This window comes from Bubalus kerabau, chromosome 3 (genome assembly GCF_029407905.1).
Source record: "Bubalus kerabau isolate K-KA32 ecotype Philippines breed swamp buffalo chromosome 3, PCC_UOA_SB_1v2, whole genome shotgun sequence".
NCBI lineage: Eukaryota > Metazoa > Chordata > Mammalia > Artiodactyla > Bovidae > Bubalus > Bubalus kerabau.
In genome coordinates this window covers 44,420,365-44,444,792 of record NC_073626.1, presented here as the reverse complement: position 1 = coordinate 44,444,792, position 24,428 = coordinate 44,420,365, and the positions used below count along the sequence as shown (strand labels likewise).

General features: G+C 41.7%; 1 protein-coding gene across 5 annotated transcripts in view; it reads left to right on the top strand.

Annotated features, from left to right (window-relative positions):
- ZBTB9 (zinc finger and BTB domain containing 9) overlaps window positions 1-24,428 on the top strand; it is a 62,012-nt gene that overhangs the window by 363 nt on the left and 37,221 nt on the right. The window contains exon 2 of one of the 5 annotated variants that reach the window (XM_055571723.1): window positions 163-2,666. The exons of 3 other annotated variants lie outside the window; for them this stretch is intronic. In XM_055571723.1, coding sequence (XP_055427698.1) covers window positions 169-1,554 — 1,386 coding nt within the window. In that variant the 5' untranslated portion in view covers window positions 163-168 and the 3' untranslated portion in view covers window positions 1,555-2,666. Of the gene's footprint in view, window positions 1-87; window positions 2,667-24,428 lie in introns of those variants that run through there. One more of the 5 variants, XM_055571724.1, reaches the window with a different exon arrangement.

Below are 24,428 nucleotides of genomic sequence, written 5' to 3'. Positions count from 1 at the left end.
CGTTGGGGTGCAGCGGAGGCGGACGTTGCTTAGGGAGATACGATTTTCCTTATCCAGAGCTTCTGTGACCCCCTCTTTCCTCCACAGCGTTCGTCGCGCAGGGGCTCTCCCCCGCCCCCTCACCTCCTGTACCCGACCCTCTGGGGTTTTTTTTTTCCTCAGGAGGCCATGGATACCTCGACGCCTTTGCCTCCCGTAGCCCCCTCTCCAGCCTGCAACCCAGCCCCACGGACGATCCAGATCGAGTTCCCTCAGCACAGCTCTTTGCTGCTGGAGGCCCTGAACCGCCACAGGCTGGAGGGAAAGTTCTGTGACGTCTCTCTCCTGGTGCAGGGCCGCGAACTGAGGGCCCACAAAGCAGTGTTGGCCGCCGCTTCTCCTTACTTCCACGACAAACTACTTCTGGGGGATGCACCGCGTCTCACCCTACCCAACGTTATCGAAGCCGATGCCTTCGAGGGGCTGCTCCAGCTCATTTATTCGGGGCACCTCCGTCTGCCCCTGGATGCTCTCCCTGCGCACCTTCTTGTGGCCAGTGGCCTGCAGATGTGGCAAGTGGTAGATCAGTGCTCAGAGATCCTTAGAGAACTGGAAAACGCCGGTGGTGGGATTTCATCCCGAGGAGCGACCCCTTTCCACACACTTCTTTCCACCACAGGAGGCTGGTGCATCCGCTCTTCCCCTTTCCAGACCCCGGCACAGTCTTCTCCTTCTACCCAGAGCCCGATTGGAGGGGAGGGGAGTGAACTGGGAGATGTGTTACAGCTTCAGGTTGAGGAGGAAGAGGAGGAAGATGAGGAGGACCAAGGGTCAGCAGCACCCTCTCAGACTCCTCAGCCTCAGAGAGGATCAGGGAGTTTTCCTCGCCCTCCTGCATCCCACCCCCTGCCCACATCCACCACTCCTTGCAGGCTTCCAGAGGGTGAGAGTGCCCCACCTGAGCCTCCTGCTCCTCATACTGCATTGCCCCCCAAAGTCTTCTACATCAAGCAGGAACCCTTTGAGTCCAAGGAGGAGATAGCAGGAGGCGGAAGTCAGTCTGTAGGAGCAAAGGAGGAGACCAAAGTGTTTCCAGCAGGGAACACTGAAGAGAATGGAGAACTAGGGTTCCTACTGCCCTCAGGAGCAGGGACAACATCTGGAGGAGGTGGTCCATCCTGGAAACCAGTGGATCTTCATGGGAATGAAATCCTATCAGGGGGTGGGGGACCTGGAGGAGCAGGGCAGGCTGTGCATGGGCCTGTGAAGCTAGGTGGCGCACCCCCTGCAGATGGAAAACGCTTTGGTTGTTTGTGTGGGAAGCGCTTTGCAGTGAAGCCAAAGCGCGACCGACACATCATGCTGACCTTCAGCCTTCGACCCTTTGGCTGTGGCATCTGCAACAAGCGTTTCAAGCTGAAGCACCATCTGACAGAGCATATGAAGACGCATGCTGGAGCCCTACATGCCTGTCCTCACTGTGGTCGCCGGTTCAGAGTCCATGCTTGTTTCCTTCGCCATAGGGACCTCTGCAAGGGTCAGGGCTGGGCCACTGCTCACTGGACTTACAAGTGATTGCTGAGGCCATATGCTAACTTTCAGGACAAGGGAGCCACTGCTGCTGATGGATACTTATTACCCCTCACTACCACAGTACCCTGATCCTGTATCTTGATGTTGGTGTTGGTGGTTTTTTCTTGGCCATACCTCGTAGCATGCCACCAGGGATTGAACCTGCACCCCGGCAGTGGACAATGCAGAGTCCTAACCACAGGACTAGCAGCAACGTCCCGTATCTTGTTAATTATTCCACAAGGATAGATATATTACGGATCTCTTCTTGGGTGTGGGCCTCAACCTGACAGATTTGCAAGTTTTTGCTAACTGTCCTATGGGAACTGGTTTACAGGCTGTAGATACACTGATCAGTTGCCTGTAATAGATCTTTTCGTACAGGAAACTGGATTAAATTTCCGATTAGAAGGTATTTGATGAGAGAGGAGGTAGAGCAAGAAAAATTATGATAAATGTTTAATTCAGTCTCTATGAGAAGTTAAGGGAGCTGGTCTCCATCTAGAGATGTGTTTGATTCAGAGTTCTAGTAATCCAGAGACTAAGCTCTAAGCTTTACTTTTCTCTCATCATTGCTGAAATTTTATGAGTAAAGGTCATCTTATATATTTTTCTTTGTTATGATTTTCTGGAAACCCTTCAGTCTATAAATTACTTTCTCACCAGTAGGTACTTTTTCAACACCTTTATTTTGTATGTTGTAGTTGAGCACTTTAACAAATTGAGAATTCCATGAGTCACTTAGAACCCTCTTTAATAGAGGTATTCTCTCCACAGTCTGTGTCTCTTGTCTACCTTTGACCACCGCTGATCACTCATATTGATCACAGGGACTGAAATGTGATCAGTGAACTCAGGAGATGGCCACTGACCTAATATACTCTCAGGGTAGTGCCACTGCTCTGAACAAGAGGCCGAGGTTAGAGGGACTCAGGGCTGAGGTGGCACATGCTGAAAACTAGAGAAATAACTGCACAGTGGGACCATACCTCCTCCCTGTCCATCCTCACCCACATTACAGCCCCTTGGTCCACACATAGAAGGGTAGATGTTGGAATGGGGAGATTGTCGTAGTTTTCTTTATTTCTTCAAATAAACTTTGCCATGAAATCTAAGCTAACTGTGAACTGAATTGAGTCATTTATATGGGAGAGAACATGTGAAAACAGTTGCAAAGACCTGGATGTATTCCTTATGCAGCTGGGTTATGTCAGTGGGAAGAATCAGATAGTTTGACGCTGATGCAGAGAACACAATCCTGGACATTGGTGGACCAGATTCTCAGTCCTCACCTGCCTTTTTTTTTTTTTCTTTTTTTTGAGGTGTGGGGTGTTATGTACCTTCTAACTGGTTCTTTGGTTTTTTTGTTGTTTCTTTAGGGATTTTTCACATGATTTTATAATGTTGCCTCCTGACTGCATATATTATGTGTATTGTTTGGTTTGTTCAACATTTATTGCAAAGCACTGTATTCAACCCTGACTTACAGTCTTAGCCTTGAAGAGTTTGCAGCTACTACCAAAGCTAGACATAATGACAATGTGGTATAGTCAGTCCATGATGCGGGACAGTACAAGCTACTGTAGTGGCACAAAGGAAGCTGAGTAAAGAACCTATTACAGACCCAGAGGCTTCACAAAGACCTCCTCCATTGCCAGAGTGTGGCAGTGGGGATAGGTGGCTGGATTGATGTGGAAATGGTGAGCATGAGAACTGTAGAGCCAAGACTGACGGCCTTTGCCAAAGCAGGTACCTCGGAAGTTATTAGGTATGGAGCCTAAAGGGGCTAAAACTATGACCGTGGCTGAGAAGGTGAGTTCTAGCTGGGATCTGTCAGTCTTTCTAAAGAACCATCCCCACTATAAGGACTGACCACACTGGGTACAGGCTCAGGGGTGGAGGCTGCCACCCTTGGATCTACTGCCATGCCACCCACCTGTTATTCTTTGGTGCACATTCTGTGAGGGAGTGTATCTGTTGGCTAGGATCCTTGGATTGCAAGCAATGGACGCTGGCTCTAACTAGCCTTATCAAAACAGGAATCTGAAGGGTGGGGTGGCTCCTGGAACAGAAGGAAGGGCTAAAAGACCAGCCTTTGGAAGGATGAGACCTGGGTCAGCTCCAGGGCTTCAGGGAGCAGAAACTGGGGATTTCTTCAGGTCGTATGTTTTGGGAAGACCCAGTCAGTCTTATGTCTCATGTCTCCCATCTAATGATGAAATTTCCCAGGAGTGGACTCTGCCTCAGGGCTGCCCTCTGGCCAGAGCACGGTGACCATGCATTTCACTGAGGCAACAAGTCCTGGAATCCTCAAGGGTAAATTGAAGTTCTGGGACAGAAGAGTGGGGAAGGGGGCCCACCCGAGAACAGAGGTCCACCCATACAGTCTCCACATGTTGCCCATCTCAGGATCTGTAAAGCTTCAGGTATACCTAGCACTTGATAGATGTCTAGACACACAGCAGAATTGCCTCCTCCCACTCCTTATTCCCCCCAGCTCTTTATTACTTCCTATGAAGCCCATTAAAACTCCATGTTAGAAGTTTATTTTTTTTTATCAAGTTATTAGAATTATAGAGAACTCGAATTCCATGATGAAAGGTTGTGGTTTAAACTCACGTAAACGTGCACTTCTCTGCGTCTGTCTTTTCCTTTTTATAGTGGAGGAAATGTCCCTTCTACTGTGCACGGCTAGGCCCCTTGCCAGAGCCTTTGCTGTCTTAATTATCCTCTCTATCCTGTATCTTCACTCTTCTGTCTCTAGTTTCTCATTAACAGTTAATATGTTCATGGTATTGTGAGAATTAATACATGTAAAATGCTTAAAACAGTGCCTTGTACTCAGTAAACTCAATAAATGTCAGCTCTTATTATAGAGTGAGAGCATCAGTTCCCCACACTCAGGGATCAGTTCTCTCAGGGAGCATTCACATCCATAAAGGGAAAATGTTTTCAACTAAAAGGGAAATGAGGCATACAGCACTCAGTAAGGATTAGATGTTATCATTTTAATTACTGCCTTTCTCATAAATGCTAGTTTTTCAGGGCTCTTCCCCTGTCTTCTAACTTGATACACTCCTGGATGATTTTATCCACTTTTCTGAGTTAAAGCATTTAAATACTGGTGACCCTTAGTTTTATATATCCAGTTTTCCTAACCCCAAAACCACTTAGATTCTTTCCTCTTTATTCCTTCAACAATAAGCGTCTACTGTATACCAGGCACTGATGAAGAAAGCAGAAAGTATCACAAGGACTTGGGCCTGGATTTTCGCTTTAAGAGACAGATGTTTAAACCATTGTGTACATACTTCATAGATGGAAAGGAAATACAACAGGCAATAAGATGGAGAGTAACAGGAAAGGAAGGTATACTGTACATATTTATCTAGTATCCAAAGCAAAAGAAAGACCCAGACTGTTGCCCTAATGGTCCAGGAGCGAGTGACAAGAAGGAAGACAGAACATGAAACCTGGTGCAAGGGGTCAATAGAGGCCCTGTGGCCTCTATTGGACTGAGGTGCAGAGTCTACTCTGAATCCAGCTTTTATTCATAACTGCAGACTACAAGACTTTCTCAGATCTTATCTTTCTCAACACACAGGCCATATCAGTCACATACTCCTAAACATCATGGACTACACTGACACAGTCCAGATCTCTGTGTGTTTACCCCAGGCCATTCCCTTCTGGGCTGGTCTCGGGAGCCGTTAGCAAGTGCACGGGCAGCGCCTATGCCTGACACGGGCTAGGCGTTCCAAGGTCCATGCTTTCATGATCCCACTCATAACCCCTTCTGGGTCTGACCCTGGGGTTTGTAACAAGGCTGTAATTCTAAGAAAGACGTGAAAAATAATCATCAATATAGTTTCTTAATACATGCTGTTTTTCCAGGTACTATTTCTGTGAAATTTCTGAAGGCTGTGAAAGTACATTATTAGGAATTCCCACTACACCAGACGTGCAAAACAGGGCAAGGAAAGTGGTTCCAGTTAAGTGTTCAGCAGATGTAAAGGCCAAGGAAGAGATAGGAGGTGTATTTGATGAGAGTGGGAACCTGGAGAGGAATGAGATGTTGTCTTAGTCCATTGTGGCATCTCTAACAGCACCACAGATTTGGTGACTTATAAACAAAAGAATTATTTCTCACACTTCTGGAGGCTGGAGTCTAAGATCAAGTGCCAGAAGATATGGTGTCATGAGGACCTGCTTCCTGACTCATATATCTTGCTGTATCTTTACACAGTGGAAACAGAAAGGGAGCTCTCTCTGAAGTCCCTTTTTTATAAGGGCACTAATCCCATTCATGAGGTCTTCACCTTCATGACCTAATCTCACCAATCCCCAGCCTTCTAATAACACCACTTTGGGAATAGGATTTTAACATGAATTTTGGGGAACATAAACCTTCAGTTCATTGCAGATGTGATTGAAGAGGTGGACTGGACTATATGAAGCCTTGATTATGATAAGGAATTTGGATTTGATCCTAAATGCATTGAGAAGGCAATAAGGGATTTAGGGAAATAATAATCTTTTCACATTTTAAAGAGATTCCGGGGCTTCCCTGTTGGCTCAGATGGTAAAGAATCTGCCTGCAATGCAAGAGACTCGGGTTCAATCCCTGGGTCAGGAAGATCCCCTGGAGAAGGGAATGAGTACCCACTCCAGTATTCTTGCCTGGAGAATTCCATGGACAGAGAAGCCTTGTGGGCTTCAGTCCATGGGGTTGCAGAGTTGGACATGAGTGAGTGACTTCACACTTTCACTGGACTTCCCTGGTGGTCCAGTGGTAAAGACTCCATCTGCCAATGCAGTGGCCATGGCTTCTGCCCCTGGTCCAGGAAGATCCCACAGGCCTCGGGGTAGCTAAGCCTGTGTGCGACTACTGAGCCTGCGCTTGAGAGCCCGTGCTCGGCAGCAAGAGAAGCCACAGCAATGAGAAGACCGTGCACCTCAGAGAAAGCCGGGACGCAACAACGAAGACTCAATGAAGCCAAAAATAAATTTTATACAGAGGGCAAGAGCAGGAGCAGGGAGACCAATTAGACTATTTCATTAGTGCAGACAAGAAGTGAGTAAAAGCAGATATGGAGAGAAGGAGATGCATTAGAGTTACAATTTTTCGAGGCAGGACTGACACACAACATTTTAACAGCTTAATATAGAGATTGTGGGAAAGTAAAATACCAAGATTTCTAGAGTTTTGGCTTGAGTTAGAGGCCATTTAATGAGTGGGAGACAGGAATAGAACTTGGGAGAGATCACAAGCAGCTGGATGTATTGACAAGTGTTCTTCTAGACCAGGGGGTGGCAAACTTATTCTATAAGGTATCACATAGTAAATATCAGGCTTTACATGCCAAGAAGCAAAATCAAGGACATATAGGTACATAAATAAGGAAAACAAATTTCCATAATTTCTTTGTATTAACAAAATTCAAAATAATAATTGAGTACAAATTTTTGTTGTACAAGTCTGCTGCTTAATTGGGGATCAAAGTTACTGTTTCCTAGGACTTCCTGGGGTGATCCGGTGGTTAAGACTGCTTCCAGTGCAGAGGACATGGACTCAACCCCTGGTTGGGGAACTAAGGTCCCATGTGCTGCATGGTGCAGCTAAAAAAAAAAATTAGAAGCAGTGTTTCCTATCATTATAATCAACTGCAAGCGTTCATCTGTTAGTGCTAATCTATAGTGAGATTTTTTATATTTGATCTTTGAAAATGTCTTCACACAGGTAATACTGCCAGAACTGGTATCAGTCTAAGAGCATGTGATTTTAATTGAGCATATTCATCACTTGAAAGGCATTTATAGACTTCTATCATTTATATTCTCTTGATAACTTGCCTTTTATCATATCATTACATTGTCAATTCAATTCAGTTTAGTCACTCAAGTCATGTCCGACTGTTTGCAGCCCCATGGACTGCAGCACGACAGGCTTCCCTGTCCATAACTAACTGCTGGAGCTGGCTCAGACTCATGTCCATTGAGTTGGTGATGCCATCCAACCATCTCTTCCTCTGTTGTCTCTTCTCCTGCCTTCAATCTTTCCCAGCATCAGGGTCTTTTCCAGTAAGTCAGTTCTTCTCATTAGGTCGCCAAAGTATTGGAGTTTCAGCTTCAACATCAGTCCTTCCAGTGAATATTCAGGACTGATTTCCTTTAGGATTGACTGGTTGGACCTCCTTGCAATCCAAGAGACTCGAGTCTTTTCCAATAGCACAGTTCAAAAGCATCAATTCTTCGGCGCTCAGCCTTCTTTATGGCCCAACTCTCACATCTATACATGACTACTGGAACAACCATCACTTTGACTATATGGACCTTTGTTGGCAAAGTAATGTCTGTTTTTTAATACGCTATCTAGGTTTGTCATAGCTTTTCTTCCAAGAAGCAAGCGTTTTTTAATTTCATGCTGCAGTCACTATCTGGAGTGATTTTGGGGCTCAAGAAAATAAAGTCTGTCACTGTTTCCATTGTTACCTCGTATATTTGCCATTAAGTGATGGAACTGGATGCCATGATCTTAGTTTTTTGAATGTTGAGTTTTAAGCCAGCTATTTCACTCTCCTCTTTCACTTTCATCAAGAGGCTCTTTAGTTCCTCTTTGCTTTCTGCCATAAGGGTGGTGTCATCTACATATCTGAGGTTATTGATATTTCTCCCAGCAATCTTGATTCCAGCTTGTACTTCATCCAGTCTGGCATTTCGTATGATGTACTCTGCATGTAAGTTAAATAAGCAAGGTTACAATATACAGCCTTGACATACTCCTTTCCCAATTTGGAACCAGTCTGTTGTTCCATGTCCAGTTCTAACTGTTGCTTCCTGACCTGCATACAGATTTCTTAGGAGACAGGTAAGGTGGTCTGGTATTCCCATCTCTTTAAGAATTTTTCACTGTTTTCCACATTGTCAATTAAGCACATCCAATTGAAGGATAGGTGGAGGCTCTCCAACTGCAGTTAAATGAAATATAGGAATTTCCTTTGCACTTGCACTGAGGTCTGAAAAATATTGCTGGAACCATAGTTTGAGTTCAGAATATGTAATATGTATCTGTTGCAAATTTGTGTGGGGATGGAGATCTTGCTTCTTGTTCTTGACTCTATCTGTAATTCAGACAGCTTTAATGATTTTGCTGAGGTTTATTGATATGTTTCCATATAAGCTCTTTTTGCCTTTTAAGAAATGGTACCACATCTACAGCCTGTCCACTGATTGATGTGTGGATGAACAAAAAGTGGTATTTATATATAATGGAATGTTACTTGACCTTAAAAAAGGAAGAAAATTCTGACAGATGCTCCAAAATAGGTGAACCTTGAAGACACTATGCTAAGTGAAATAAGCCAGGAACAAAATGAAAAATACTGTTATGATTCCACTTATATGAGGGACTTAGAGCAGTCAAGTTCATAGAGAAAGAAAGTATAATGGTGGTTGCTAGAGGCTGGGGAGAGTAGGAAAGGGGAATTTATTGTTAAATGGGTACCTAGTTTCAGTTTGGATAGATGAGAAATGTTCTGCAGATTGATAGTGGTGATGGTTTCACAACAACATGAATTATTTAATGCCACTGTACACTTAAAAGTGGCTTAAATTGTAAATTTTGTTAGGTATATTAGCCACAGTAAAAAGTAAATGAACCCTTAGTGAGCTAATGGATCTAGACATTGAGCATCAGTGGTGGCTAATACCATAAAAAAAGAAACAACCAGACAATAAAAATATGTTGCTTTTTTTTAAAATTTATTTTAGTTGGAGGCTAATTACTTTACAATATTGTAGTGGTTTTGCCATACATTGGCATGAATCCACTACGGGTGTACATGTGTTCCCCATCCTGAATGCCCCTCCCGCCTCCCTCTCATCCCATCCCTCTGGGTCATCCCAGTGCACCAGCCCTGAGCACACTGTCTCATGCATCAAACCTGGACTGGCGATCTGTTTCATATATGATAATATACATGTTTCAATGGTATTCTCATATTCCGCCCTCGCCCTCTCCCACAGAGTCCAAGTTCAGTTCAGTTCAGTCACTCAGTTGTGTCTGAGTCTTTGCGACCCCATGAATCACAGCACACCAGGCCTCCCTGTCTGTCACCAACTCCTGGAGTTCACTCAAACTCACGTCCATTGAGTTGGTGATGCCATCCAGCCATCTCATCCTCTGTCGTCCCCTTTTCCTCCTGCCCCCAATCCCTCCCAGCATCAGAATCCTTTCCAATGAGTCAACTCTTCGCATGAGGTGGCCAAAGTACCGGAGTTTCAGGTTTAGCATCATTCCTTCCAAAGAACACCCAGGGCTGATCTCCTTTCGAATGGACTGGTTGGATCTCCTTGCAGTCCAAGGGACTCTCAAGAGTCTTCTCCAACACCACAGTTCAAAAGCATCAATTCTTCGGCGCTCAGCTTTCTTCACAGTCCAACTCTCACATCCATGCATGACCACTGGAAAAACCGTAGCCTTGACTAGATGGACCTTTGTTGGCAAAGTAATGTCTTTGCTTTTCAATATGCTCTCTAGGTTGGTCATAACTTTTCTTCCATGGAGTAAGCATCTTTTAATTTCATGGCTGCAGTCACCATCTGCAGTGATTTTGGAGTCCTCCAAAATAAAGTCTGACACTGTTTCCACTGTTTCCCCCTCTATTTCCCATGAAGTGAAGGGACCAGATGCCATGATCTTAGTTTTCTGAATGTTGAGCTTTAAGCCAACTTTTTCATTCTCCTCTTTCACTTTCAAAAGACCATTCTATACGTCTGTGTCTCTTTTGCTGTCTCGCCTATAGGGTTATCATTACCATCTTTCTAAATTCCATATGTATGCGTAATATGTTGCTTTTGGAGAACACTGCCACCACCTATTAGTCTAACCGAAAGTATGGAACCTGAATGTGATCAAACCTCAAGATACAACTACCAATTCACAGATGATGCAGAAGGCAGGGAAACATGTTAAGCCATACCACAGTGATGCAGTCAGCAAAATTAGGACTGTACGAAATTGGGGATTAGACAACCACTTTTCTTTAAAAATTGCAAGGGGAAAAAAGGGATGGAAGGAAACCTGCAGTTTAAAAGATTTTAAAAGACTAAGTAATCGTAATGTGTGGGCCTTGTTTGGATCATAGTTTTTTATTTTTAAAATTTTAAAAAATATATTATCACCTTTATGAGACAACTGATTAGACATTTGAAGATATCAGAAATTATTGTTAAAATTTTAGTTGTGAAAAAAAAAATTTTAGTTGTGATAATGGTATTGTGAGTTTAGAAAAATAGGGAGCCCTTTCTTTGGTTATTTACAGAAAAATGCGTGTATCCATAGATGTAGACTGAATAAAAACGCCAAGTACACATATGCATTCTAGAGAATTGTATTAATTATAATTTTTGTATATATAGTCACTTTTTAAAAAGAGTGAGAAATTTGGAAATAGTTAATGCACATTAAGAGTAATCAATCACCAACTTGATGACATGGGTTTGAACAAGCTCTGGGAGTTGGTGATGGGCAGGGAAGCCTGGCATGCTGCAGTCTATGGGGTTGCAAAGAGTTGGACATGACTGAGTGACTGAACTGAACTGAGTCAAGAATCTTGTTTTACAAGCACATTCTGGTTGGTGTTCTGGTCAAAGTTAATAAAACTTTCTACTTGACTCTTAAAATAATTCATTGCTGTCTTTATTGATTTAGAGTGATCTCTAGCATATATTGAGGAGTGTAAAAAGCAAAGTGCAGGACGATATATTAATACATAACATGCTATGTTTTGTATGAGAGACAGTAAACAGAGACATTACTTTGCCAACAAAGGTCCATCTAGTCAAGGCTATGGTTTTTCCAGTGGTCATGTATGGATGTGAGAGTTGGACTGTGAAGAAAGCTGAGCGCTGAAGAATTGATGCTTTTGAACTGTGGTGTTGGAGAAGACTCTTGAGGGTCTTCTCTCAAGAGAAGGAGATCCAACCAGTGCATTCTAAAGGAGATCAGTCCTGGGTGTTCATTGGAAGGACTGATGCTAAAGCTGAAACTCCGGTACTTTGGCTACCTCGTGCGAAGAGTTGACTCATTGGAAAAGACTCTGATGCTGGGAGGGATTGGGGGCAGGAGGAGAAGGGGATGACAGAGGATGAGATGGCTGGATGGCATCACCGACTCAATGGAGATGAATTTGAGTGAACTCCGGGAGATGATGATGGACAGGGAGGCCTGGCGTCCTGCGATTCATGGGGTCGCAAAGAGTCAGACATGACTGAACGACTGAACTGAACTGAACTGAAAGGTAGAGAGGAAATAAGAAAGGTATAATATTTGCTTACATTTGCAAAAATAAGCACTCCTAGGATAAACAAGAAAACAGTAAAACTGGGAAAAGAAGTTGAGGTAAGGACAGAAATGACCATATGTGCTTTAAGACTCCTGTAGGTGTACTTTGGGGTTTTTTGCTTTCATTTTGCCGTATGGGGTTTTAGTTGTGGCATTCAGGATCGATCTTTTGTTTTTTTAGTTTTGGCATGCAGGATCTAGTTCCCTGACCAGGGATCGAACCTGGGCCCCTTGCTTTGGGAACATGGAGTCTTAACCACTGGACCACAGTCTTAACCACTGGACCACCAGGGAAATGCCTGTGTGCTTTTGAATTATGTAATTTAATTACCTAATCAAAAAATAAAAATTTTAAAATTCTTTCAATTTGAGAACAAATGAACTGAACCATATTAACTTGGCAATATAATCACAAAGAGAGTTAGTTCTGAAGACTTTCCATCCTTAATGGGATGTACTCTTAAGGACAAAAAAATCCCTAACTAAAAGTTTAAACTTTTAAGCCCTTAAATGTGAAATTTTCTTAAGCTTTAAACTTGTCTCTGAAATTATGTTGTTTGAAGTATTATCAATACAGGAATTTAAAAAATAAAGTATTTTCCAATAAATAGGTCAAAAGACATCGTTATATTAAAAGTGGGAGCAATCAGTGTTTTTATTTGTTTTTGGCTATGATGGTCTTCATTGCTGTGTGAGGGTTTTCTCTAGTTGCTTCAAGCAGGGGCTGTTCTTCCTTGCAGTGTGCAGGACTCTTACTGCTGCAGCTTCTTATTGCAGAGCACAGGCTGTGGGCACACAGTAGTTGGGAAATTGGGCTTTGTTGCCCTGCAGCATGTGAAATCTTCAGGGATCGAACGCATGTCCCCTGCCCTGGCAGGTGCATTCTTAATCCCTGGGCCACCAGGGAAGCCCCTGAGGAATCAATGCTTTTAGCATAAGAGAAAAGATATACAATTATATAACTAAGGAAACCCACTGAAAATAATGTTTAAACTGAAAAATCAGGAGGAACTTATGAGTTTTCAAATATATATTTTCTGGTCTTGTCCACTAGAAACAATGAGCAACCCTAGTGCCTACTAAAAGAAAGCATGGCTTCTTGAAGAAATTGCTGATTCCACATCTAGAAGTAGGCATTTTTCAAAGTGCACCTGAGATACCTTTTTGTGTTAGGAAGCAAGAAAACTTTAGAAGATAAAAGTTTGTCATGTCAAAAGAACCCAGAAGCCTACATGAAAATGTCCCCATTGAACAAAGTTATCACAATCTCAGTAACTAAAAGAATAATGATCAAATTGAACACATTGGTTGAATGAAATTCATTATTTTATGATGATACTCAAAATGAGAATAAATCAAGAACTCTTCACTCATTGCCATTTGGGGTAACTTTTAAAACATTTGCTTTGAAAATTGGTAATTAAAGGGAAAATTGTTGTTATTGTTTAGTCGCTAAGTCATGTCTGACTGTTTGCAACCCATCACCAGGCTCCTCTGTCCATGGGATTTCTCAGGCAGGAATACTGGAGTGGGTTGCCATTTCCTTCTCTGGGGATCTTCCCAACCCAGGGATCAAACCTGTATCTTTTGGTTGGCAGGTGGATTCTCTACCTCTGAAACACGTGGGAAGTCCAAAGGGAGACTATTAAGCATTATTTTGCTCTTCTAGTAAAAGTTTATTTTAGGAAAACCACATAGTCCCAGTTAATGAAGAAAACCTTCACAGAATTCTTGTAAACAGTGTGAAGGAAACAATCAGAAAAACATAATTTAACAAACTCCAATGAAATTGTTGATTCAGGCAAGGGTTATCAACTGGTATTAAAACCAGATGATTGATTGTTGTAAACATTCATATAGAGCCACCGCAGAGATAACTTGACAATCTCAAGAGGGAAAGCATTAATTGTAATCAGATGATCAATGTTAGCATCACTAGTGGCTGAGCATGTGTCTCTAATGGACTGCAATATTCACAACAATGTAATAACAGTATGATTTTATTCTTTTTAGTATCTTGTATTCTAGTTCAGGCATCCCTCAGAGATTTAATCCATTCCTAAAAACATGTTAGATAGTGAATTTTTAGGAAGGGGAGTCTGTACATCATTGTTCTAAATAGAAAAACACATATTCCCAGCACATCTAGAAGCCCAAACCAATTTCTTTCAGTACTTGAAACACTCTAATACATATATGTATATAACAATCAACCAGGTTTTCTGCTTAAGATAAAGCCTTTAAAACACCAGCTCTCTAATTGTTCAACACTTAATTAACTCATTAATGACTTTGTGCAGTAACCTTTAGGGTACAAATCATGTTTTCCTTTTAACTGTAGCAAATGTTTGCAGTAATGTAAATGAACAGTGAAATAATACGTTAAAGATACATGACCGTGCTGCAAGGCAGGCGAGATCTTAGTTCCCTAACCAGGGATCAAATCCATGCACCCTTCCTTGAAAGTGCAGAGTCTTAACCACTGGACTTCCAGGGAAGTTCTGAAAACTGGATACCTTGATAATTATGGGTAACAACAACAACAACAACAAAACAGAAAATGAAAATTACTCTCTAGGTCTTTTTAGGTTGGCTCTGGCTTGAGAAAACTTCAGTGTTTAACCAGGCCATTTACAACTCTTTCTTAGCTTTCACTTGCAGCATCTGAGACAGACTCCTTGTAAGTGACACCTGCCCTCTTCAAGATTTGCCTGCAACTTCCTACATGACTTCTAGGCTAAAAATTTGGATCTTTTATTATGGCCCAGCTGGGGAAACACTGACTCTACTTTGGAAGAAAGGAAATTATTCACCAGAAGAGTTGCAGAACCTGGCTAATATGTACCAGTAGGAATTGGGAGCATGTACCAGGGGAAGGGGATCTTAAGGGTGCTGAAACAAGATTGGAATATAAGACTGGATAAGGAAGCATATGTTAATAAAAAGACACTTTCTTCTGACTTAGGATTTAATATCCTGGCAAAGACACCTGGAACTGAGCCTAGTACATCACTGAGAAAGCTCCTTGAAGGCTCGGGAAGGCAACACCCCATAGTGAGAGAGGAGGAGATGCTAGAACTTCCTTGGAAAAGTTAAAATGTAGACATGCTAGATTAAATTTGCTTTACTGTCAGAGAATGTAGGACTTCCCTGGCAGTCCAGTGGTTAAGATTTTGGGCTTCCAGTGCCAGGGGAGGGTTTGATCCCTGGTCAGGGAACTTTGATCCTGCATGCCATGGAGCATGGTCAAAAATAACTAAACAAAAAAGCGCTGCTTTATCAACAATCAGAAATGGAAATTAAAAAAAAAAACTCCTCAGTTGACTGTGTTCCCTGGAGGCCAGAGGCAACTCCCCTCAAAAAAGCAATAAGAAGTCTGCTAGAGATGAGCACTGACATTGTTGAGATTATCAGTAGTAGCTGTTCTTTGAAAGCTAGGATTCATCCCAGAGGAGGCTGATGTGGAACTGGAGTCCCCAGTGTCAATAGAGAGATACAATTTTGAGAGAGTAGAGGCCCTGACTTAATTGTCAGGGGCAAGGCAGGTGTAATTACCATGATAGGCGGCAAAGCATAATGGAAACTAGAGGGAAGAGGCAGATAGAGGTCTGTGTCAACAGCTAATAGGTCAGGGTATTCCTGCTGCAAGGTAGATAGCCAGGTAGGACGTTATGCAACCTACATAGCCAAAACAAAAAGATCAAGAGTGAATGAGCCAAAGGCTGATGTTTGCTACTGAAGAGAAGAATCATGATCCCTCACTCAACTGACAGATCAGAGCCAGTTCTCAGACCCAGAGAAGACTGAATTATCTTGAGGAAAAACTCTCTGACAACATCCTAGAAGTTCCTCTAATCCTAATGGGACCTGTTCTAATTTATTAAAGGAACTGTACATAGGAAAAAGGAGGAACACAGGATCTTTTAAGAGATGTGGGTTTTAGAATCTGAACTGACAGTGGTATTAGGATACCAAAGCAACATCATGGCAACTGTAGTAAGTGTTATAGGGAAGCTGAGTGATAAATGGAGTCCTGGCCTAAGTATTTCTCACAGTAAGTCTCATGGGTCTATGGAAAAATTCTCTGATGATATCAGTAATTCCCAAAAGCATAGTTAGGATCTATTTAGACTCTGGTAGAACCCTCCTAGGAGTTCCCTGATCTATGGAGTAAGAGCCATAATGGTAGGAAAAGACAAGTAAAAGCTCCCAAAACAGTATCGTCTACCCCTACCAAGCCAAGATCAATTAGAAGTAGTTTTGCATCCTATGTAGAATGGCAGACATTAATATCATCCTCAAATACTTCAAAGAATGTGGTGGTTATATGGTTATATTTCCTTTAATTTTTTTCACTACTATGGTTCCTATTCATTGGAAGCACTGATGCTGAAGCTGAAATTCCAATACTTTGGCCACCTGATGCAAAGAAATGACTCATTGGAAAAGACCCTGATGCTGGGAAAGATTGAAGGCAGGAGGAGACAGGAACAACAGAGGATGAGATGGTTGGATGCCATCATTGACTCGATGGACATGAGTTTGAGCAAGCTCTGGGAGTTGGTGATGGACAGGGAAGCCTGGCATGCTGCAGTCTGGGGGGTCACAAAGAGTTGGACATGACTGAGCAACTGAATTGTAACTTTAATGGCTCCTGTAAAAACCAGATTGATTATGGTGGATGGTGGTGGACTATTTGATAATCCAACATAGCCTCTGGCTCTTGGTATATTGCCTTTATTTGTAAGTATTTTTATTTATTTATGACTGCTGGGTCTGGCTGTGAGAGCTTTTCTCATTGCAGAGAGCAGGGGCTACTCTCTAGTTGTGGTGCACGGGCTCCTCATTACAGCGATTTCCCTTGTTGCAGAGCACAGGCTCTAGGGGGGAAGGGCTTCAGTAGTTGCAGCACATGGGCTCAATAGTTGTGGCTACTGGACGCTAGAGCACAGGCTCAACAGGTGAGGCACACAGGCTTAGTTGCTTTGAGGCGTGTGGGGTTTTTCCCAAATCAGGGATTGAACCTGTGTCCCCTGCACTGGCAGGCAGATTCTTCACCACTAAGCCACCAGGGAAGCCCTAGTATATGGCTTTTGACCTGATAATTATATTTTTTTCTATCTCTATCAGGAAGGAAGATCAGAAGCAGTTTACATTCACACAGAATAGACTTCAGTGTCCAGTCATGGTCCTTCCCAGGACTACTCCCTTGCACCCTCTCTTGCTCTTCTCTCACAATATAGGCTAACATGACCTTGATCATCTGGATATTCTCCAGAATATTATACTGATCCTTTAAATTGAAAACATCTTACACCAGGGAGTAAGAAGTACCCTGGATGCTGCCATAAGATACAAGTATACCAGAAGTGAAGAGATAAACTAAATACAGATTCAAGGGTATCTCATATTGGTGCACAATTATGAGTCCAATAATTCTGGACATGATAAACGTTATTGCTGATGTGGAGAAAGCTTTAGTGGTCTCAAAAGATCAAACCAGCTATAGTTTGATCAGCAAAGCCCTAACTCTCTTCAGTTCTGTGAAAGCTGAGGGGTGAGGAAGCTGAAGTTTGAAGCCAGCAGAGGTTGGTTCATGAGGTTTCGGAAAAGAAGCCATCTGCATGACATAAAAGTGCCAGGTGAAGCAGCAAGTGCTGATGTAGAAGCCAAAGGAAGATCTGCACAAGATCTAGCTAATTCATAGAAATGGCTGTGCTAAACGAATAGCCTTTTCAGTGCAGACGAATAGGCTTACACTGGAAGAAGAAATCCATCTAGGACTTTTATAGCTGGAGAGGAGAAGTCAGTGCCTGGCTTCAAAGTTTCAAAGGACAGGGTGACTCTTGTTAGGGGCTGGTGCAACTGGTAACTTGAATTTGAAGCCAGTGCTCATTTGCCCTTCTAAAAACCATAAGGCCCATAAGTTTTGTGCTAAATTTATTCTGCCTGTGCTCTATGAATGGAATAACAAAGCCTGGGTGACAGCACTTCTGTTTACAACATAGTAAAGACAAATACTATATGATATCACTTAAGTGTGGAATCTGAAAAATAAAACTAATGACTATAGTAAAGACACAGACTCACAGATACAAAGACAAACTAGTGGTTACCAGTGACAAAGGGGAAGGGGGAAGGGTCAAGATGGGGATAGGGGATTAAGTGGTACAAAGTACTATGTCTAAAATAACTAAGCTAAAAGGATATATTATACAACACAAGGAATATAGCCAACGGACCATAAGGAAAGCTGAGCACTGAAGAATCGATGCTTTTGAACTGTGGTGTTGGAGAAGATTCTTGAGAGTCCCTTGGACTGCAAGGAGATCCAACCAGTCAATCCTAAAGGAAATCAGTCCTGATATTCATTGGAAGGACTGATGCTGAAGCTTCAATACTTTGGCCACCTGATGCAAAAAAATGACTCCTTGGAAAAGACCCTGATGCTGGGAAAGGTTGAAGGCAGGAGGAGAAAGGGACGACAGAGGATGAGGTGGCTGGATGGCATCACTGACTTGACGGACATGAGTTTGAGCAAGCTCCAGGAGTTAGTGATGGACAGGAAAGCCTGGCATGCTGCAGTCCATGGGGTTGCAGAGTCAGACACAACTGAGCAATTGAACTGAACTGAACTGAGGTTCAGTTCAGAAGAAGAAGAAGGAGAAGGTGATGGCACCCACTCCAGTACTCTTGCCTGGAAAACCCCATGGACGGAGGAGCCTGGTTCTCGAAGAGTCGGACACAACTGAGCGACTTCACTTTCACTTTTCATTTTCCTGCATTGGAGAAGAAAATGGCAACCCACTCCAGTGTTCTTGCCTGGAGAATCCCAGGGACGGGGGAGCCTGTTGGGCTACCGTCTATGGGGTCGCACAGAGTCAGACACGACTGAAGCGACTTAGCAGTAGCAGAACTGAGGTTTGTCGTAACTTTCCTTTGAAGGAGCAAGCGTCTTTCTATTTCATGGCTGCAGTCACTGTCTGCAGTGATTTTGGAGCCCAAGAAAATAAAATCTGTCATTGCTTCCACTTTTTCCCCTTCTATTTGCCATGACATGATGAGACCGACCAGATGCCATGATCTTAGTTTTTTGAATGTTGAGTTTCAAGCCACCTTTTTCACTCTCCTCTTTCACATTCATCAAGAGGCTCTTTAGTTCCTCTTCACTTTCTGCCATTAGAGTGGTATCATCTGCATATCTGTGATTGTTGATATTTCTCTCTGCAATCTTGATTCCAGCTGTGATTCATCCAGCCTGGCATTTGACATGATATACTCTACATATAAGTTAAATACAGCCTTGTCATACTCCTTTCCCAATTTGGAACCAGTCAGTTGGTCCATGTCTGGTTCTAATTGTGGCTTCTTGACCCACATACAAGTTTCTCAGAAGACAGGTAAGGTGGTCTGGTATTCTCATCTCTTTAAGAGTTTTCCAGTTTGTTGTGATCATAGTCAAAGGCTTTAGCATAGTCAATGAAGCAGAAATAGATGTTTTTCTGGAACTCTCTTGCTTTTTCCTTGTTCCAGTGAATGTTGGCAATTTGATCTCTGGTTTCTCTACCTCTTTGCAACTCAGTTTGCACACCTGGAAGTTCTCAGTTCATGTACTTCTGAAGCCTAGCTTGGAGGATTTTGAGTATAACCTTGCTGGCATGTGAAATGAGTGCACGTGTACAGTAGTCTGAACATTCTTTGGCATTGTCCTTCTTTGGGATTGGAATAAAAATTGACGTTTTCTAGTCCTGTGGCCACTGCTGACTCTTCCAAATTTGCTGGCATATTGAGTGCAGCACTTTAACAACATTAGGATTTTAAATAGCTCAGATGTAATTTCATCACCTCTGCTAGCTTTGTTCGTAGTCATGTTTCCTAAGGTCCACTTGACTTCACACTCTAGGATGTCCAGCTATAGTTGAGTGACCACTCCATCATGGTTATCCCAAATTTAAGACCTTTTTTGTACAGTTCTTCTGCGTATTCTTGCTACCTCTTCTTAATCTCTTCTGTTTCTCTTAGGTCCTTACCATTTCTGTCCTTTATCATGCCCATCCTTGCATGGATATTCCCTTTGTATCTCTAATTTTCTTGAAGAGATCTCTAGTCTTTCCCATTCTATTGTTTTTCTCTGTTTCTTTGCATTGTTCCTTTAGGAAGGCCTTCTTATCTCTCTTTGCCATTCTCTGGAACTCTGCCTTCTATTGGGTATATCTTTCTGTTTTTCCTTTGCCTTTTGTTTCTCTTCGTTCTTAACTATTTGTAAAGCCTCCTCAGACAACCACTTTGCCTTCTTACATTTCTTTTTATTTGGGGCGGTTTAGGTCACTGCCTCCTGTACAGTGTTATGAACTTCTCTCCATAGTTCTTCAGGTACTCTGTCTACCAGATCTAATCTCTTCAATCTATTCTTCACCTCTACTTTATAATCATAAGGTATTGGAGGTCATATCTGAATGGCCTAATGGTTTTCCCTTCTTTCTTCAATTTAAGCCTGAATTTTGCAATAAGGAGCTCATGATCTGAGCCACAGTCAGCTCCCGGTCTTGTTTTTTCTGACTGTATAGAGCTTCTCCATCTTTGGCTGCAAAGAACGTAATCAACCTGATTCTGGTATTAACCTGGTGATGTCCATGTGTAGAGTCATCTCTTGGGTGGCTGGAAAGGTGTTTGCCATGCCTAGCGTGTTCTCTTGACAAAACCCTGTTGGCGGGACTTCCCTGGTGGTCCAGCGGCTAAGACTCCATGTTCCCAATTCAGGGGGCCTGGGTTTAATCCATGGTCAGGAAACTAGATCCCACACAGCAACTAAGATCTAGTGCAACCAGATAAATAAATTTTAAAAGAACAAAACTCTGTTAGCCTTTGTCCTGCTTCATTTTGTACTCCAAGGCCAAACTTGCCTGTTATTCCAGGTATCTCTTGACTTCCTACTTTTGCATTCCAGTCCCCTATAATGAAAAGGATATCTTTAATATATAGCATATAGCTCTATATTTAACAATCATTAAATACAACAATCCTTGGGAAATGGAAAATTGTATTTATTGCAATTAGTTATATATCTGGATTTGTTACTATCTTATAATGAATATTTTATATTGTGATTTTCCTAAATTGCTACTTTCTGCTTTCCTGCTTGCATTTGAAATGATTGTATTTTCTCTTTTTCCTTTATTACTTCTCTAATGGTTTGGAAGTTATACTTCCTATTTCTTCTATTCTTTTAGTAAGTTCTTTTCTATTTTAATGTGCATACTTGATAGTCTAAAGGAGGTTATTTATGTACCTTTTTCCATAACAGTAAAGGGGCTTCTGCTTGCCACTACACTGACCTGCTCCCTTCCATACGGCACATTAATATGTCCAGCATTCAGGTACGGCTTATTTTTAGATCCTCCATACTGATGTTATTATTGTTGCTTTATGCAGTCAACACCTGTTTAAATGTAAAGTCCTTATTTGTAAGCTCTTCTCTCTCGCATTTCAGTGTTCTGTTTCCTTCATCCTGAAATATATCCCTTAGAAATCTTGCACTGAGACTGCGTAAGTGATAAACATTGAGTTTTTCTCAGAGTGACTTTATTTCACCCTCACTTAAAAAATTAATTTACCATGAAATCTAAGATACAAATGAACTTATTTACAAAACATAATCACCAATATAGAAAACAAACTTATGGTTACTAAAGGCAAAAAGCAAGGGGAGGGATAAATGAAGAATTCAGGATTAACCGATACACACAATTGTATATAAAATAAACAGCAAGGTCCTACTGTATAGTATAAGGAACTATATTCAATCTTATAATAATCTATAATGGAGAAAAATATTTTAAAAATATATATATAACCGAATCACTTTGAAGTTCACCTGAAATATTGTAAATCAACTATACTTCAATAAAAAATTAACTTACTTTATATTTTAAAAATCCATAATTTAGATGTCTTGATATTCTAATCTTAAATGTTTGTATCTACATTTTAAAAACAACTTTTGCTTACATAGCCAAATTAATGTTAACATATCTAACAAAATAAACTGATTTCTTAGTGTCACCTAATATCCATTCCATATTCTGATTTTCTCAATTATCCCAGTAATATCTGGTTTTCCAATCAAATCCAATCGAGAACCACATACTGCATTAGTTTCTTTATTGTATCCCTTAAGCCCCTTTAAGTTTTGAACTGTCCCTTTTTTCATGACATTGATTAACTGAATTGACAAGGCTGGCTTTCCTATGACATAGCCTGCTTCCTGGGTCTCATTGCTTCCGTACAGGGTGTTTAGCATCTTTCTCTTTCCTCTAGATTTCCTTTAAACTGCAAGTTAGATCCAAAGGCTTGTTTAGATTGAAATCAAACTTAATTGACTAGATCACATTACAAGTGATGCAATATTCCTATCAGAAGAATAATATCTTACTTATCCATCTGTTATGTGGAGAAGGCAATGGCACCCCACTCCAGTACTCTTGCCTGGAAAATCCCATGGACGGAGGAGCCTGGTAGGCTGCAGTCCATGGGGTTGCTGAGGGTCGGACACGACTGAGCGACTTCACTTTCACTTTTCACTTTCATGCCTTGGAGAAGGAAATGGCAACCCACTCCAGTGTTCTTGCCTGGAGAATCCCAGAGACAGGGGAGCCTGGTGGGCTGCCGTCTATGGGGTTGCACAGAGTCGGACATGACTGAAGTGATTTAGCAGCAGCCATCTGTTATATAAGTATTCCTGTACAGCAGATCAGATCAGATCAGATCAGTCGCTCAGTCATGTCCGACTCTTTGCGACCCCATGAATCACAGCATGCCAGGCCTCCCTGTCCAACACCAACTCCCGGAGTTCACTCAGACTCACGTCCATCGAGTCAGTGATGCCATCCAGCCATCTCATCCTCTGTCGTCCCCTTCTCCTCCTGCCCCCAATCCCTCCCAGCATCAGAGTCTTTTCCAGTGAGTCAACTCTTCGCATGAGGTGGCCAAAGTACTGGAGTTTCAGCTTCAGCATCATTCCTGTACATAGTTATATGCTAAGATTGTGTTCTTTGTTAATAATTTGCTTTAGACTTTTTCTAGACAGATATTCTGTGTGATAGATTTCAGTCAGGATACAATAAGAGACTGGGAAGAGGGTTGAAAAAATGTATGCTAAAGATGGCGGGCATATACATTTAACTTCTAACTAGCATGATTTGGGACCACTTGGAGTAGGCTTCTGCACAGGTAGGAGAATTTTTCTATGATACAAATCTGACTGGGTAGGAAGAAACTGCATCTTCAGCTTTATCAAATTACTTTGATACCAAGTTACTCTCCAACTAGCCCATTTACTCCTCTACCACCAGCATCTAGACATTTGTTTTCCTCAGTGCTCGGTATTTACAGATTTTTCTTTCTTTTTTTTTTACTTTTGCCAATATCATTATGTAAAATAAGATCTCATTGTGATTTTTTTTAAGTTATTACACATATCATGACATTTTGCCCCTAAATTCTTGAGTATTTATCTTATAAAAATAGACATTTCCTACTTAACCACAACTTCCTTATCACTAATAAAATAATAATTCTTTACACCATCTAATACTAAATCCATATTCATATTTCTCCAACTGTCTAAAAAGATCAGTAAGGATTTAGGGAAACCTGAACAGGAGTCGACTGTATCCTGGGGGTTTGTTCAAGTCGCCTTTATTCTCAGATGATAGCTTACCTGGGTGTAATGGTGTAAGTTGCCAGATATTTCCTCCAGGACCTAGGAAGGCAGTAGTGCCCTGTCTTCTTTTTTCTATAGTTGCTGTTGAGAAATTTGCTATTTGTCCTGGATTCATTGCTTGTGGAACACACGTTTTCTTTCTTGCTTCTTTTAAAATATCCCCCACCCCCCACCCCACCCCCCCTCCCCCGTCTTTGAGTTCTTTAGTTTCTTTCTGATGTATCTGGGTGAGGATCTAGTATATCTTGAGACTTATTTCCTGAGACTGGGAGAGAATTCTTGTGCAAAACCAGTTCTGGATGATGATCAATCATGATCTGTTCTCATCATCTCATTATCTGTTTTAAGAGCCTAAAATAGTGCTGGCACGTATTAGGTGCTTATAAATAGTTGTTGAATGCATTTGTAAATAAGTGAGCATTTTTCTCCACTCCCCCTCATTCTCTCTATTCTCTCCTGCTCAAAATTTTTTCAGATATTTGTTAGAACATTTCATTCTGTCCACCATGCCTCTTCCTCTCCTTTACACATTTTTCATCTCTTTATCTTTCTTGTCTACATTTTAGATACTTTTGTCAGATTTATCTTCTAGTGCCCAATTCTAACCTCAGCTACTTCTAACCTGTTTAACCCATCCATTGAGTTTATATTTATATATTGAATTATATTAGTTATTTGTAATCATTGATACCTAGTTAATCTTTTTATAATATTCTGTTTATTTCATGCGTTTGATTTCTCTGTTTTATGACTAATCGTTTTTATCACACTTATAGTTTGAATCTTGTAACTCTATTGTCTGTGCTTTGG